General features: G+C 34.1%; 2 protein-coding genes across 4 annotated transcripts; both read left to right on the top strand.

The window, feature by feature from the left end:
• The first annotated feature begins 3115 nt into the window (after window positions 1–3115).
• Window positions 3116–11204, top strand: LOC110622923. Of its 2 annotated transcripts, XM_021767663.2 has the most exons (6): window positions 3116–3258; window positions 3362–3464; window positions 4103–4365; window positions 4475–4686; window positions 4853–5117; window positions 10744–11204. In XM_021767663.2, exons 2-6 carry the CDS (start codon window positions 3371–3373, stop codon window positions 11035–11037), a joined length of 1128 nt encoding a protein of 375 aa, XP_021623355.2. In that variant the 5' UTR covers window positions 3116–3258; window positions 3362–3370; the 3' UTR covers window positions 11038–11204. The 2 variants fall into 2 exon arrangements, with proteins under 2 accessions (XP_021623355.2, XP_021623354.2); XM_021767662.2 differs by having other exon boundaries at window positions 3239–3464.
• A 1128-nt stretch (window positions 11205–12332) lies between these two features.
• Window positions 12333–16310, top strand: LOC110623725 (protein ABSCISIC ACID-INSENSITIVE 5). Of its 2 annotated transcripts, XM_021768745.2 has the most exons (6): window positions 12333–12634; window positions 13872–15021; window positions 15135–15206; window positions 15298–15327; window positions 15423–15530; window positions 15860–16310. In XM_021768745.2, the coding sequence occupies exons 2-5, from the start codon at window positions 13951–13953 to the stop codon at window positions 15516–15518; spliced, it is 1269 nt and encodes a 422-aa protein (XP_021624437.1). In that variant the 5' UTR covers window positions 12333–12634; window positions 13872–13950; the 3' UTR covers window positions 15519–15530; window positions 15860–16310. The 2 variants fall into 2 exon arrangements, with proteins under 2 accessions (XP_021624437.1, XP_021624438.1); XM_021768746.2 differs by lacking the exon at window positions 12333–12634 and having other exon boundaries at window positions 13745–15021.
• Window positions 16311–16628: the final 318 nt, after the last annotated feature.

Raw genomic sequence — 16628 nt, 5'->3', positions numbered from 1 at the left:
TTAAAAATTATTATTTTATTTATTTAATTTAATAAATATATAATTTTATTTATAAATTTATTAATATATAATCTTATAATATTTATAATATAATTTTAAATGTTCTGTAATTGCATTCTGTATCTACTCGAAAACTATGGCTCCAGTGCCTATGTGACGTTCGTAATTTGTCTTTTCCTAAGACTTGACTGAGCTAAACTGCTAACCTATCTTATCTCAATAATTAAAATTAATCACATAATTCCCATCTAGGCTCCGAAATATTTTTTTTTTTTTTTTTGAAAAGGAGGGATAGAGCCATTTAAATTATTATACGATCATGAAAAACATTCATACAATCAGCATCCAAGAGGAGTTTAATACTAGATGAAGGCAAATTAATAAGACTCATACCAAAAACTCTACCATGCACACTATTCGCAAGATAATCCGCTACCATATTAGCTTCTCTATATATTTTTACGAACTTAACCTCCCATTCCCGCCGGATAAGAGCTCTACAATTAATAACTAAAAACTGCAGTCTATAAACACTACTGCCTTAACCTTGAAGAAGCTGAACAGCAACTTGAGAATCAATTTGGAACTATCTCGAAAAGAACCCTCACAGGTTGTAGCTCCTTAATTTTGACGCACACTACCATCTGTGTTGATTGTAATCCACCCCATAGCTGCTGGTGTCCAGGCCACTCTAATCACTTGACATTGACGTTGAATAGAAGAAATAACCATTCCAGGCTTGATATATTTCCTTAGCCTTGCCCAATATTAGTGGGCGAGGAACTGATCTTTGGACCCTAAGATTGAAGGATCGTTCATTGCGAAATTTCCATGCCCACCAAACTGTAACCATAAAATCCACAGGCCGGGGAAGCTCACCAATACAAAAAGAGCTTTTAAGACACCAAGACAACCATTTGCGGATATCAACGAAGCCAAAAAAAGTTTGGACTTCACTAGCAGGTAATAAATTAAGCCAGCAACTCTTAATAAAGTTGCAATATCTTAAAATATGTAGCACCGACTCAGACTGAATACCACAGCTCATACACAAGTTTGAATTAATCCATTCTCTCCGAAACCGCTGAACATTGACCATAATTTTCTCATGGGCAACTTTCCACAGAAAAACCTCACATCTTCTGCGTGCCAGTTGCTTTCCAAATAAGCTTCCATAATGGTAAGGCAACTGGTAAACCACATTTCTCCACCAAAAGAGAGTATCCCGTTTTAACTGAATACTATCCACTAATGGAATGTCTCCATATTATTCCATCCATTGAGTTAACATCATCATGTAGGCAAATGGGGAGTAAAAATGCTAAAACGAAATCAGGTAGCCATAAAGACAACCGATTCCAATCCCATCCATATCCGGGGATCCAATAATATCTCACAACCACTTCTAATTCCAAAGGTTCAATAGGAGCAGAAACCAATCGGAAAAGAGGTCCAACTGAAAGCCAATCATCTTGCCAAAACTTAACATCAGTACCACTACGAACGTCAATAGATACACCGCTAGAAACTAATTGGAGGCCCCAGCATAAAACCTTCCAATTCATAGAGGCACTAGGAGGTACTCGAAGATTCCAAAAAATTCTACCATTATTATATTTCCAAAGAAGACATGAGATCCATAAGTTAGATGGGTTCATAATTTTTTATTATTTAATTTTAATTTAAAATAAAATATATTAATAAATTTATATATAAAAATAATATTAAAATTTTAAAATATATTAACCTTAATAATATTTTCTAAGTGTAAAAATGATTTTTTTAAAAAGTAAGTTATTTTTTTAAATAATTTAATTTTTAATTAAAAAATATTTGATATTAAATAATTTTCGTAGTATCTAAACGCTATAAAATAAAAAAATATATATTTTTTCTGAGAAAGAAACGCACCCTAAGTATTGGTTTTGATTCTTACATCCACCTGGCCCCTTATGAGTGGAGTATAGGCCCATTTAGAATCAAAATAAACTTGGTTCAATCCAGAATTGGAAAATATCAGAATCAATCAAAACCAAAATTTTATTGATTAAAATTAAATCAATATAGCAACTAACTCATTCAGTTTAAAATCAAATTCTAACAATTTAGTCATTTTGATCAAAATTGAAATCAATATAGTAATAAATACATTATTAGAGTCACATAATAAAATTTTAATAATATATGATAATCGATGATAAAAGTACCGCTTATTAAAAAAAATCAATTATTGTAATGGTTAATATTTGAAATGATATAAAACTTACCTTTTTATAAATCGGTAGATTATTTAATAATATTTAAATTATATTTAAAAAATATTATATAATAAACACTCATTTTCTCTAATAAATTATTTAAGTCACATGTCCAATATAACTCACTTTGTCAGAAGTCCATTTAATTCTTTCAAATGAACATACTAAAAGAGTTGCGAGATGACTGGACCTGCTTTTCTACCTCTTATCTCGTCACTGGATTAAACTCTTCTGATAGACCTACGCGTGTGGTCAGTCGAACCTATTTTGATTTTGGACTAAAATATACGACGATAAACCGATCCGCATTAGAAAATCCCGATGAGTTTTGAATCTCCATTTTTCACCAAATTCAATTTTATTTTAAAATATGAAAGACTTAGCGGTTATTATATATATTTTTTTAAATTCAACTGATTTTAACTGTCTATTAAAAAAGTTATTTAACTTAATATTGTTTTTAACTGGTAGGTAAACAATTCTCAAACCGTTAATTTAAAGATTTTTAATTTCTTTAAAAAGGTAAATAGCTGTTTTTTTTTATAAATTATAATTTTGAAATTTTTTCTCATGAACTAATAACGGTTGAGTCTTTATCTTTTATTCTTATCATATTATTTTTTTAATATTTATTAATTATAAAATTTTTATATCAACATAAATTTTAATATATATTAATAAATTATTTATATTTATAAAAATAAATATAAATATTATAAAAATAACTATATTTTTAGTTTAGAGAAATGTTTTAATTGGAATGAGAAATTAATTATCTGTTATTAACGGTTGTATAGGAGGTGGTTTATGGTTTTTGTGAATTGGAACCGTCTCTGGTTTCAAATTTGACCCAGGTTGGTTTCGGTTCGGTTTACAATTCGAACCGGATCGTGGGCAGGTTGAAGATCAATCTGTAGTCCAGCTTACTAGTCAACCCCTCAACCAAAAACGAGAAAATTAAAAGGCTCAAGCTTTGTTACTGGAGGATTCATTTTATGCAGTGAGTTCTCTTTTTCTTTATACCTTACAAATACAGATCTCTTTCTTGAGAGCAAAATAGTAATTTGATTGTTTGTATTTCTTTCTCTTTAATAAATCTTCAGTGCTCGGAAATGGCTGGAGGAGTGAACAGGAAGATATCTGCGGCTTCCGCTAGAGCTCACACTAGACGAGCTAAGCAAAACAATTCTCTTAAGCTTCCTCCTGGTGAGTTCTCGCTTTCTTCTTTCATTTGATTCGTTTTTGTTTATCAACAAAAAGTCTTGTTTGGTAAGTGGAAATCCGCTATTTTATCCTCTGGGTGGTGTTTTTGCTTCTAACGTGCTCTCTGAGATAACGAGAATATATTGGATTCTTCTATTTTTTTGGATCTGTGAGTATCCATTGCATAGGGTTGTGAAAGTGAATCTTCAAAGAGTAGGAACTAGGAGTATCAACCAAAAGGGGGAACAAAGAATGAGTAGTAGATTATTAATTGCCAGATGATGCTATCATCATCCTCAGATGAGAAGTAGACTGAATTATATATATATATATATATATATATATATATTTGTTTCTTCTGAATAGTGTTAATTTGCTAGATTAGGCTATTCACAGTGACAAGAAAGGGAAAAGAAATGTGCTCCAACACAAACAAGCATTTAAGTTAGTATAAAATTCAAAGTTTTAAGCATCACTATACTGCAGTATATCGGGTTGGTGCTTGGTGGTGTAATCCTAATTTTCCTGTCTTTCATGTAACTATAAAGATAAGTGCTTCTGGGATATTTACTTCAAGTACTTAAGTTTTTGTGAAATAGCTCAATTATGTTGAATGTCTGAATTTGAGCTTAATATTTCAGGGGTTTTTTCAAAAATACTATTGCTCTTGCTTGTGGGGATTTTGGCTTGGGCATATCAAGTGATCCGACCTCCTCCACCCAAGATTTGTGGTTCACCAGATGGGCCTCCTGTTACAGCATCAAGAATAAAGCTTAGAGATGGGAGACATTTGGCCTACAAAGAGCACGGTGTCACAAGAGATCTGGCCAAGTTTAAAATTATTGTTGTCCATGGTTTTCGTGCTTGCAGACACAATCCTTCTGTTGCCAATCATCTTTCACCGGTATTAAGTGCTTGTCTATCATATTGCTATTATTCTGCATCCTTTTGAAGTCTTTCAACTTGATGTCTCAGTGATTGGTATTGTCTAATTCACTGGTGGGTTGTTCCAGGAAATTGTCAAAGAATTAGGGGTCTACCTTGTGTCATTTGACAGACCAGGTTATGGAGAGAGTGATCCTCATCCAAAACGAACATTGAAAAGTTTAGCTTTAGATATTGAAGAACTTGCCGATCAACTGGGACTTGGATCCAAATTCTATGTAATTGGCTATTCCATGGGGGGCGAGTTGACTTGGAGCTGTCTCAAGTACATTCCTCACAGGTATTATTTAGCTGAGCATTATAAATGAATGCAATCCAGAGAATCAAAATCAATGTGTCTGTGTTGGTGCACATACCTGGGGCGTAAAAGAACCAATTGATACTTCTTACTGTTTACTTTCTGTGCCTTCTGTTATGTGAGGATTTCTTTTTTCCTGTTTTGACAGGCTAGCAGGTGTAACACTATTAGCTCCAGTTATTAACTACTGGTGGCCTGGTTTTCCTGCAAACCAATCTAATGAAGCCTACAACCAACAATTTGCACCAGATCAGTGGGCTCTCCGTGTTGCCCACTACACCCCGTGGCTAACCTATTGGTGGAATACTCAAAAGTGGTTCTCTGGTTCTACTGTTATGGCTAGTAGTCCTGATCTTTTCTCTCACCAAGACAAAGAAGTTTTAGCAAAGCTTTCAATGGAAAAGAGTTACATGGTAATCTTCTGTTTTATTGTACAACTCCTAATATACTATCAATCTTATGTCATTTAGAAGAAAATACCACAAAGGCAATTAGAAGTTTTAATTAGTAGTGAAAGTAATTAATTTAAATAATGATTACTGTTGAGATACTTTCTATAAATAGACTAGATTTGTAGTGATTGTGTGCATAATGAGGAATATGATTGTGTGATATGTTTGGAATATGATTAGACTATAATTAGAAAATTAATTTATTCTTGTAAATAATATATATACCCCAATTAGCAGGGGAATTAATCAAGCATCTTTCTCTCAAATTCTCTTCTTTCCCCTCCTTTTTCATCTCAGTTTCATGGTATCAACGCCAAGAAACTTGGTTCAGCAGTGAGTGGCAAATCTGCCACCTTTCTTTGGAGACTTTCTAGAAATCAATTGGTCTCACCACCTAGTCCACCATTCTTGTCGACTTCTGATCGACGACCGGGTCTGCGCTGCGACCAAAATCGGCTCACGCGTCGCCTTAGCTGTTTGACTCCGGTACACGCGCCAGCACGTGAACTGTTCTCTGGCGAATTTTTCACGCTGGCGACCCTTCCTCCAGCATCGCCTGACGCTGGCGACTCCAGCCCATTAGGTCTGTTCACCTGCCTAGCTCGTCTTCACCCGTCGCTTGTGAACAGTAGCTTTGGATCAACTATGTACAGACAGAAATCCTCTTTTTTGGTAGATTCAGATGCAGTCCCCATGGCCTAATCAAATATTACTCATTCTGGTAATTTTTTTGTTTATCTAACCAAGTCTTTACCCATTGGTTCATGAATCCTCAACTCTGGTGCTTCTGATCATATCTCTGGTAATATCAATCTTTTCTCTACTCTTATTTCACCTTTTACACCATTTAAAGTCACATTAACTAATGGTTCACAAACTCAAGTTAAAGAGATCGGTAATGTATATCTCCTTCCTTCTATTCTCTTACAACCTAATCTCTGTTAGCAAATTGACTAAAGATCTTCAATGTTCAGTCATCTTCTGCTGAATCTGTAGTTGTGCAGGGCCAAAGTACTGGAAAGATGATTAGAGCAGAATATGAGTCACAAGGATTATACTATTTTTTCACTTCTAACTCTCCAACTGCTTTTGTGTTTTCCACCTCCGCTGAACTCCTTCATAGTTGTTGGGACATCCAAGACTGAACAAGTTACAAAAACTGGTTTCTAGTCTTTGTTCTTTGCCTTCTTTAGAATGTGAGTCTTGTCAACTTGGGAAGCAAACTCGAGCTTCTTTTCCCAAGCGAGTCAATAATAGGGCCACTCCTTTATTTGACATTGTTTATTCAGATATTTGGGGTCTAAGTCGGGTTAGTACAATTTTGAGATTTCAGTATTTTGTTACCTTTATTGATTACTATCCTCGTTGCACCTGAATTTTTCTGATGAAAAATCATTCTGAGCTGTTCTCTATTTTTCAGAAGTTTTATTCTGAAATCCATAATCAATTTGGTGTTCGCATTAAGATATTGTGAAGTGACAATGCAAGAGAATATTTGTTTCCTCATTCACTCATTCCTTGTCTACTCAGGGTATCACTCACCAAATTTCTTGTTGTCATACCCTACAACAAAATGGGGTTATCGAGCGAAAAAATCGGCATTTGATTGAAACAACCAGTGTCTTACTCCTACATCACAATATTCCGTTGCGTTTTTGGGGGGAAGCTGTCCTCACTGCCTGATACTTAATTAACTAGATGCCTTCCTCTGTTTTGCAACATCAAAATCCTCATTCTGTTTTATTTTCTAACCAGATTCATCCAGTTGTCTCTGCGTGTTTTCGGATATATATGCTTTGTTCATGATCATACTCCTAACAAAGACAAACTCTAGCCCAAATCAGTCAAATGTGTCTTTCTTAGTTATTCACAGCTTCAAAAAGGCTATAAATGCTATGATCCTACTATTAACAGATATTTTGTGTCTGCAGATGTCATCTTTTTTGAAACTTCTCCTTACTTTTATTATAGTCCAACACACAAAACCTTTGTTCCTAGAGCTTTGCCTTTACCTCCGGCTCTTATTCTTCTTTGCCTCAAGTGTGTCCATCTCCCAATTCTATGCCACCTCTTCAGGTCTACACACGTCGGCCTCGCCCATCTGCTAATAATAATGACATTTCTCTCCCTAACGCAGGTATTTCTAATGATTCACCTCCCGTTCCATTGTCACCTACTTCGTTCATGCCTTCAGCAGCAACAACTCCTCTTCCTCTTACTCTTCGAAAAGGTATTCGCTTTTCTCAAAATCCCCATCCCATTTATAATTTTGTAAGTTACCATCGTTTGTCTCTTTTCTATTATACTTTTGTTTCTACTGTCTCTATACCCAAGACAGTTAGAGAAGTATTAGATCATTCTGGTTGATATAATGCCATGGTTGAGGAAATGACTGCTCTTCATAACAATGGAACTTGGGAATTAATATCCTTACCCCCTAGTAAGTCTATTGTTGGTTGTCGATGGGTTTACACAGTTAAGGAGGGACCTGATAGCAAAATTGATCGCTTTAAAGCTCACCTTGTAGCTAAAGATTACACAAATTTTTTGGCTTGATTACAATGATACTTTCTCTCCAGTAGCCAAAATAGCTTCTGTTCGCCTCTTTATCTCATTGGCTTCAATTAATCACTGGACTCTTCATCAACTAGACATTAAAAATGCCTTTCTCCATGAAGAGTTCACCGAAGAAGTCTGCATAGAGCAACTTCCAGAGTTTGTTGCTCAGGGAGAGTTAGGCTTAGTATGTTGTCTTCGACGCTCTTTGTAATGGACTAAAACAGTCTCCAAGGGCATGGTTTGGACGACTCAACACTGTAATTCAACAGTTTGGAATGTCTCGAAATAATTGTGATCATTCCATATTTTTTCGTCATCATGATGGAATCTCTCAACTTAAGCAACATTTGTTCAGTCATTTGCAAACTAAAGACCTGGTGAAATTGAAGTATTTCTTGAGGATTGAAGTGGCACAGTCTAAAATAGGTATTGCAATTTCTTAACGGAAATATGTTTTGGATATATTGGAAGAAACGGACATGTTAGACTGTAGACAAGTGGACACTTCCATGGATCCAAATGTAAAACTTATTCCTGGGGGAGCTACTTAAAGATCCTGCTAGATACAAAAGATTAGTTGGCAAGTTCAATTATCTCACTATCACACGACCAGATATTTCCTTTACTGTAAGTGTGGTTAGTCAATTTCTTCAAATCCCATATAGTAGTCATTGGAATGCAGTCATTCACATTTTTTGATATATCAAAGGAGCTCCAGGACATGGTCTACTCTATGAGGACAAGGGTCACTCACAAATTGTTGGCTATTCTGATGCAGATTGAGCAGGTTCTCCTTAAGATAGACGATCTACTTCAGGATATTGTATTATGATTGGAGGGAATCTTATATCCTGGAAAAGTAAAAAACAGGGTGTGGTTGCAAGATTAAGTGCAGAAGCAGAATATCGAGCTATGACTCGGGTAACATGCGAACTCATTTGGTTGAAACAACTCCTTCAGGAATTGAAATATGACGATACTGGCTAAATGAATCTGATATGTGATAATCAAGCTGCTCTTCATATTGCATCAAATCTAATTTTTCATGAGAGGACGAAGCATATAGAGGTAGATTGCCATTTTATTAGGCCAAAGATTGAGTTGGAATGTATTTCTACTAGTTTTGTCAACTCAAATGATTAACTGCTTGATATTTTCACAAAATCTCTTCGGGGTTTACGAATTGAATATATTTGTAACAAGTTTGGAGCATATGACATGTACACTCCAGCTTGAGGGAGAGAGTTGATATATTTTTTGTAAATAACCTAGATTTGTAGTGATTGTGTGTATAATTAGATATATAATTGTGTGCATAATTAGGGATATAATTGTGTGATATGATTAGACTATAATTAGAAAATTAATTTATTCTTGTAAGTAATATATATACCCCAATTGGCAGGGGAATTAATCTAGTATCTTTTTCTCAAATTCTTTGCTTTTCCCTTCTTTTTCATATCTGATTCAATTTCATTACACTATTAAATAATGTTGACCTATCTTCTGGAGTTGTTTAGAAATTATTGTTATTCCTATTATTTCAAGTGACACCATCTATTAGAGAGAATATCTGGACTCTGGAGGTTCAGGTCTACAAAGTAGTGTTGGTTGGTCCAGAGTACTACCTGTTTTGAGAACTGGTTGTCGATTTATAGTCCATGAATTTCTAGAATACAGTCGTTATTCTCTCCCTTTGTCTCACTAACCCTCTGGTTTCTTGAATGATTACCTTTATGCTCTTTGATGCAAAATCATACCACGTACTTCTACTGGAAAAGTGTCTGAGAGTTCTAAATATTATTGCAAAAACATCTTCCATATTGCACTTGAAAGTTGAAACACATGGCTCAAGCCAAAAAATGGATGTAAAGAGACTAAAAGGATGCTTACACCTGTAAGATTAGCTGAAGGATATTGCTAGTTGTATCAGTAGCAAGTATCATGTATTATGCATGCAAGGGGTCTATATTTTGTTATCTCTTTATTCCCCATTACTTCTTAGCTTTGTTCCTCCTATTTGATTTACACTTCGTTATGAACTAGAGTTGAATTTACTGGCCCAAACTGCATGGGTTATCAGCCATGGTTTGTTTAGAACTCTCTATGTGCAAGATAGTTTCAGTCTAGTTATTAATCCCTATTGAGTGAGGCATTATTGTTTGTCATCTGACCTTGTAGAAGTGGCACGAGAAACAGAGGTAGAGGATCAAGGAGATAATCATGGGATGGGGTTGGGGGGGAGGGGGGTGCAAATATCCCTATTCAACCAGTTCATCTGGTCACTCTGTGGTGTTACAGTAAATAAATCGACTCTTTTATTTTCTAATATCTGGTTGTAAGCTACATCTATGACAAAATCTCGGCCTTGATATATGGAATTTATTGCAAGATTTTTAGTCTTCTGGTGTTCATAAGAGCATGTGATTCTTCCAACTTGCATAATTAGGTATTTTAAGTGATTGAGCTTAAGAACCAAACTCCCTACCTTAATAACTCTACCACTTATTGCCTCTTAAAGTTCACTTGCAAATGAAAAAGCACCTCTGATTCTTTTGAGTCTTGAGAATTTATTTCCTAAGGTAGGACTCTTAATAGTATTTGTTAGTAAAATATCTCCATCTCACCTCTTGTTGATGATAGCACTTTGTAAATTCTAGTTCTGTTTGCAGACTTTGTGGGTGAGTAACCAACCGAACCTCTAGTCAACGTTGAAGTTTGTAAGCTCTATGAGCATTAACCTCATGTTGTGAGAAAACATCAGGCCTGGTAACCAACTAAACCAGCAGATGTTAGCACCTAACAAGAGTTTCAGTTTATTTTCTGTGGAGATGAAGCTAGGATTTGGTTTGGGTACTTTTGAGGTTGAAAACACTTTGGTTATGAACAAAAGTGTGTAATAGCACTGGTAGCAAGAGTTAGTTTCCTATAACTTCTGCTAGCCTTTTGTCCGGAGAAAAAAAACCCTTCACTTTAGGCTTATTTCTTTATTCCTCTGCTTATTATTTTTATTTTGTGGCCCTATCAGGAATATATGACACAGCAAGGAGAATATGAATCCCTCCATCGTGACATGATGATTGCATTTGGCAGCTGGGAATTCGATCCTATGGATCTGGATAATCCATTCCCTAATAATGAAGGTTCTGTTCATCTATGGCAAGGAGATGAAGATCGTTTTGTTCCTGTTATGTTGCAGCGCTACATCGCTCAACGACTTCCCTGGATTCACTATCATGAGCTACCTGGTTCTGGGCACTTGTTTCCTTTCATTGATAGGATACCTGATAAGATTATAAAGGCAATGTTAACAGAAGAGTAGTGAACTTTCACATTGTTAATGTACTATCTCAGGTCAGATCTTTTGTTGTTATCTTCTGTTGTCCGAGCTAATGATTTGAAGTCTCTATGTCTTGTTTTTGTTATGTATGATAAATTTTGTTCTAGTGTCTTACAATTGAATATCTGGGATTTTTATTTGGATTTGAATATTGGTTTTGCCTACTTGGGATGATTGGTTGAAGTTACTTAGCAATAGCTGAGCCACAAAAGGAATGAACCAACTGATACAGATCCTCAATTTATCTTCTGAGTGGCCTGATATCAATGACAATACATGCACAACTTCTGGTGTGTGCGAAAGGCTTATGATTGATCAAATGAGAGAAGATGACTTCACAAAAACAATCCACCCACAAACCACATTACAACCCACAAAATATCCTAAAGGTCCTCACATCCTACAAACCACAATAAGCTCGCAAAGACCCGATGAACCATAAACAACAAATCCACAGCCCACAACAACAACCCAGTCGAGCCATAGACTCCTTGACACACTACACTGCCGCCTATCAAAGCACCGCCCACCCCCATGGTCACCAATCAACAGAGCAGCGAAGACAAACGGAGCCACAACACAACAGACAACCCCATACTGCCAACGATAACAAAAGAACTTGATCTCATAATGTTGCAAGCTGACAAAAAAAAAAAATCAAATAAATTCTTATAAAAAAAAAGAATTCAACTTTTTTAAAATGAAGATCTTTTAAAATTAAAAATAATTAAACTTTCTTATTTTAAATAAGAGAATTATTAAAAAAAATAATTAATTTAAATTCTTGTAAAATTTTTTATAATAAACGTAGTTTTATGGGCCGATGGCTTTTGATCCAGCTCTCAAATGTGATCCAAACATGCCAATGCTATAACCTAGAGTTCGAGGGTGAGCTTTATTCTATTTCAGAATTGAATATTAATTTTATTTGAAATTAATGAAACCAAAGCTAAAGTTAACTGATAAGAATGACGTGCGTTTTTAATAAATCAATTTAAAAATTATGCATAAATATAAATACATAATTAAATTTATTAAAAAATTACCTTAATAATTTTTTCAAAAAATAATTATGTGTAATTATATAATTTCAAAGTAATTCAAAAATATATGTAACAATTTCTATTTAATACAGAAAAATACACGTGTAACATGCACAAAGTAATAGGAGAACTCATCAACACATGTAAGCTACGTGTCAAGAAGAAGCAACTCCCACCACATTTGGACATGGACTAACCATTTTTACATGCGGATTCATCCATTTTGACTCCCACCTTTCTTGGGGCCCCCAATACATTAATTATTTAAAAAAATGTCTACGCACAAATTCAAAATAATTAATTAAAAACCACCCCACCAGTACGTGCCATTTGCACCAAGAACCAATTCACCCTGCAGCTTCAGCTTCAGCTTCAACTCCAGCTGCAGAAACGCTTCGCTAGTTTCCTTAGCTAAGCTTCTTCCTTTCTTCCCCCCCTTCTCAAACTAGGTCTTGCTAAACTTTTTCTTCCAAGTGAACAATACACTGTCGTTTTAGTTTCTTGGAGATCTTCCTCTCTCTCCCTCTCTCTCTGAGGTGAGTTACTTTTCTTTTATTTTATTTTCTTTTCTTTTCCTTTCTTTTCTTGCTGATTCGTTTAGATCTAAAAACTACTTGTCGTTCCATAGCTTAATTAGCTCTTAAGCCTTATGATCAGAATGAAAGGATTGGCTGGCTGTTTGTGTTGTGTTGGTGATTAAGAGATTTCTTATTTAGAGAAAAACAAACTAATTTCTACTACTTTAATTATTACTTCTATAAGAGGAAAGATTCTTTTGCTGTTTCCCATCAAAGTACCAAATTTCCTATTTTGGAATATTATTTCTTTTATTGCGGATTTGCCATTTCAATGAAATATTTGATATTTTTTTAAATAAATATAAAATATTTATATTTATATTTTAAATCCTTTCATCACATATAAAATTTCTATCCATCGCTTTCGCCAACTCTAAAAGTTATGGAGGGTATGGAAATGAAAGCCCTTACGGATGGTATGCCCATGTTATTAAAAGAAATTGTCGTTTTCAAAGTTGTTCTTTCGATATTTTTAATTTCTTTTTTGTAAATTATATATTATTTTTCAAATAAAATTATATTTGTTAATTTTATTAGTATAGTTTAATTTTGGGTGTAAAAATCTCTTTTTGATAATTAATATAAATACTTTTTTTTAATATAAAAATTAAAAATCAAAAAAATAAAATATGAAATCTCTCTATTAATAGTTAATATAAATGTTAATTATATTTTTTTAATTCATGAATTAGTTTATTATAGGGAGACGTAGGAAAAATTATTATTACGTCTTTACAAATTAATTATATTTTCAATTTAAATAAAAATTTTATTAGAAAATTTATATAAAATTTTTTTTCTATTTAAAAATAAATAAAATATTTTAATTAATTTTATTAATTAATTTTATTTATTAAATATTACAAAATGATTGATTAATATAATTTTTATAAAATTGAAAATTAATTAATAAAATCTTCTAAATTATAAGATTAAATAATAAATTACTGAAATAAAAAAAATAATTTTTAATTTTTTAAAAATATTTTAATATATTTTTAAAAATTGAAATAATAATTTTTTATATATTGTAAAACTACAATATATAAATATAAATTTGGACCCACCAACAAGAAGCACCAATCTCGCTTCTAAAAGCAAGGAGTGGAGCAGTATCATCTTCCATATAGCGTCAAGCCACATTGTCTCTTTATTTTCACCTACTGAAACTTACTTTCTTACAATTGAGTTGCAGGTCCACTCGAGAAACGCCATTTCTAATCCTTATACACCGAACGAAGAACCAAAGACAAAATCCCAATTGAAGAAGAGCAATGGTGGTTACAGAATCTGAAGATATCTCCCAAGGCGAGGTTGAGTCGCCATTACAGTCAGATCACCACTTTAGAAGCAACCTCTTGTCATCTCTCGGCAGGCAATCCTCCATTTACTCTCTCACCCTCGACGAGTTTCAGCATGCTCTCTGCGAGGGCGGTAAGAACTTTGGGTCAATGAACATGGACGAGTTCATTGCCAGCATCTGGAACGCCGAGGAACATCAAGCTGTTAATGGTGCCACTAGTAACAATGATCAGATCAACAATAAAGGAGAGCAGGGTTTCAATAATTTGTCTGGTGTCAGAGTGATATCTAAGCAGCCCAGTTTGTCCAGACAAGGATCACTTAGCTTGCCTGCGCCATTATGTAGGAAAACGGTCGATGAAGTTTGGTCGGAGATGCACAGGGAACAGGAACAGGAGCAACAGTATCAAGGACAGAGCCGCAGTAACGGTAATAATATAGTGAATAATCCAGAGTCTGCGGCTCCTCGGCAACCAACTTTTGGGGAGATGACATTGGAGGATTTTCTGGTCAAGGCAGGGGTGGTAAGAGAGCAATATCCGGCGGCACCTTCAGGACCACCGCAGCAACAGCAATATGGGATGTACCAAAGCAGCAACAACAACAACAAAACTGCCACGGGGACAGGTTTTGTTTCCAGGACGGTTTTGGGAATTGGCGGCGGAACTGGTGGAGGAGCTGTTAGTTACCAGACAATGCCACAAGGGGCTGGACCTATAGGTGAGACATCAGGAAGAAACGGTGGTTTCCCTCAGCAGACGGCAGCAGCAGCAGGGTCAGCTTATGGGGGAAGAGTGGGAAATGGTGGCGGATATGCGCCGAGTCAGGCAATGGGGGTTATGGGACAAGTGAGTCCAGTTTCATCTGATACAATACGGAGCAGCAGTATTGATAATGCAGCAAATCAATTTGGAATAGATGTGGGTGGATTAAGGGGAAGGAAGAGGATGGTTGATGGGCCAGTGGAGAAGGTGGTGGAAAGGAGGCAACGGAGGATGATCAAGAATAGGGAATCGGCGGCAAGGTCCAGAGCTAGAAAACAGGTGATGGCTGATAACACATGATCTAATAATCTTTCTACTGCAGTTGAATTAGAAGCAGAGCTAAAATAAGCTAAAACTTGTAGTAATGAGTTGAAATATTTTGGGTTTTACAGGCTTATACAGTTGAGTTAGAAGCAGAGCTGAACCAGCTAAAAGAAGAGAACAAGCAGCTTAGGCATGCTCTGGTGTGTACATGAACTGAGAATGCTTTTAAAAGCTAAAAATGGAATCTTAATTATAGCTAAGATGATGTGTTTCTGTTTATGATTGAAACAGGCAGAGTTAGAGAGGAAAAGAAAACAGCAGGTGATTGAATTGTGTGATTCTCCGTCTTCTTCGTGCAATAGTTTTTTTTTTTTTTGGGGTCAATTTTTGCTTGATATTATGGAAGTTGATTGCAGTATATGGAAGAGTTAAGGATGAAAGCACAGAGCAAGGCTCAAAATTCTAAAGAGAAATTGAGGAGGATGAGGAGGAATTTTAGCTGTCCCTTGTAATGCAAAGCAATGGTAAGCAGAATTTTATTTCACTGTTCTGGAAGCTGGACCAGTTTTTTTTATAATAAGTTTAATTATTTTCAATTTGGTAATCAAAATAATTGAAATAATTGAATTTTTATTAATTATTTATAATTTTATTAATCAAATATTATTTATAATTTTGTTATTGATACTCAGTCTATAATCTTTATTAACTAAATTTGTATTTTTTTTTATAAATAAGTCATTTTATATTTTATAATTACATTTTAATAATATAGAGAGTATTATATCTACTTCTTGTGGGTAAGAAAAATTAATGTATTGATTTAATACTTGGTTATAAAAATCTTATGCAGAAATCTGAAGGCAGAAGCACAAACTGAAATTCAGAATGATTTAAGCCAAAGTAGTAGGAGCTGAAGAGTGATGTTTTGTATGGATTTTAGAAGAAAAGAGAGACTCTCTATATATATAATATTTATGATTTTTTTTTCTTTTGCCGAAATTTTAAGAGTGGTGGGATGTGTAAAACTGCAGTTAACATAATATAAAGTTAGAGAGTTAAGATTTTGAGTTAAAAAAAACAAAAAACAGGTAAGATTTTGTTGAAGCAATTCCTGTAATATAGTAATCCAATTGTTCCTTCAAATGATAAGGGACTCATGCCTCTAAAATTATATATTCTAATGCAATGTTACTGTGAAAACTTCTTGTAATTTTTTTCTTCATTGACTTGATTTGAGGAAGGAAGCTTAATAAACACTCCCCCGGCGGAAAAGTTTTGGTTTGTTAAAAAGAAACCCATTTAATTATAATTCGTTTTATATCTTTATAAATTGATTCCTGAAATATTATTAAATTTTAATATCTATATTTGAAAATGAAAAAAGAAACTACTATAATAGGAATTAAATGAGAATTTGATGCAATATGAGTCTACATTTTTCAAGAACATTCTTTTCTAATTTTTCCATTTTTATTGTAATTTTCTTAATTAGGCAAAAAAAGAATTATCTGATTTTTATTTACTTTTCATTGTATTATTTTTTTATTTCTTTCAAATATAAGATATTGAAATTTAATGAACATAAAAAATTAATTTATAAAAATATAAGAATGTCTTTA

Source organism: Manihot esculenta, chromosome 9 (genome assembly GCF_001659605.2).
Source record: "Manihot esculenta cultivar AM560-2 chromosome 9, M.esculenta_v8, whole genome shotgun sequence".
Taxonomy (NCBI): Eukaryota; Viridiplantae; Streptophyta; class Magnoliopsida; order Malpighiales; family Euphorbiaceae; genus Manihot; species Manihot esculenta.
The sequence above is the reverse complement of the archived record's forward strand: the minus strand, read 5'-3'. Positions and strand labels throughout refer to the sequence as shown.

What these genes read in the sequence shown, in the direction of transcription:
- LOC110622923 (XM_021767663.2), top strand. Translation starts at nt 3,371, where the DNA reads ATGGCTGGAGGAGTGAACAGGAAGATATCTGCGGCTTCCGCTAGAGCT. An exon ending in CTCAAGTACATTCCTCACAG is followed by an intron (nt 4,687 to 4,852) that starts GTATTATTTAGC and finishes CTGTTTTGACAG; the next exon opens with GCTAGCAGGTGTAACACTAT. An exon ending in CAATGGAAAAGAGTTACATG is followed by an intron (nt 5,118 to 10,743) that starts GTAATCTTCTGT and finishes TGGCCCTATCAG; the next exon opens with GAATATATGACACAGCAAGG.
- LOC110623725 (XM_021768745.2), top strand. Translation starts at nt 13,951, where the DNA reads ATGGTGGTTACAGAATCTGAAGATATCTCCCAAGGCGAGGTTGAGTCG. An exon ending in AGCAGCTTAGGCATGCTCTG is followed by an intron (nt 15,207 to 15,297) that starts GTGTGTACATGA and finishes TGATTGAAACAG; the next exon opens with GCAGAGTTAGAGAGGAAAAG. An exon ending in AGAGGAAAAGAAAACAGCAG is followed by an intron (nt 15,328 to 15,422) that starts GTGATTGAATTG and finishes AGTTGATTGCAG; the next exon opens with TATATGGAAGAGTTAAGGAT.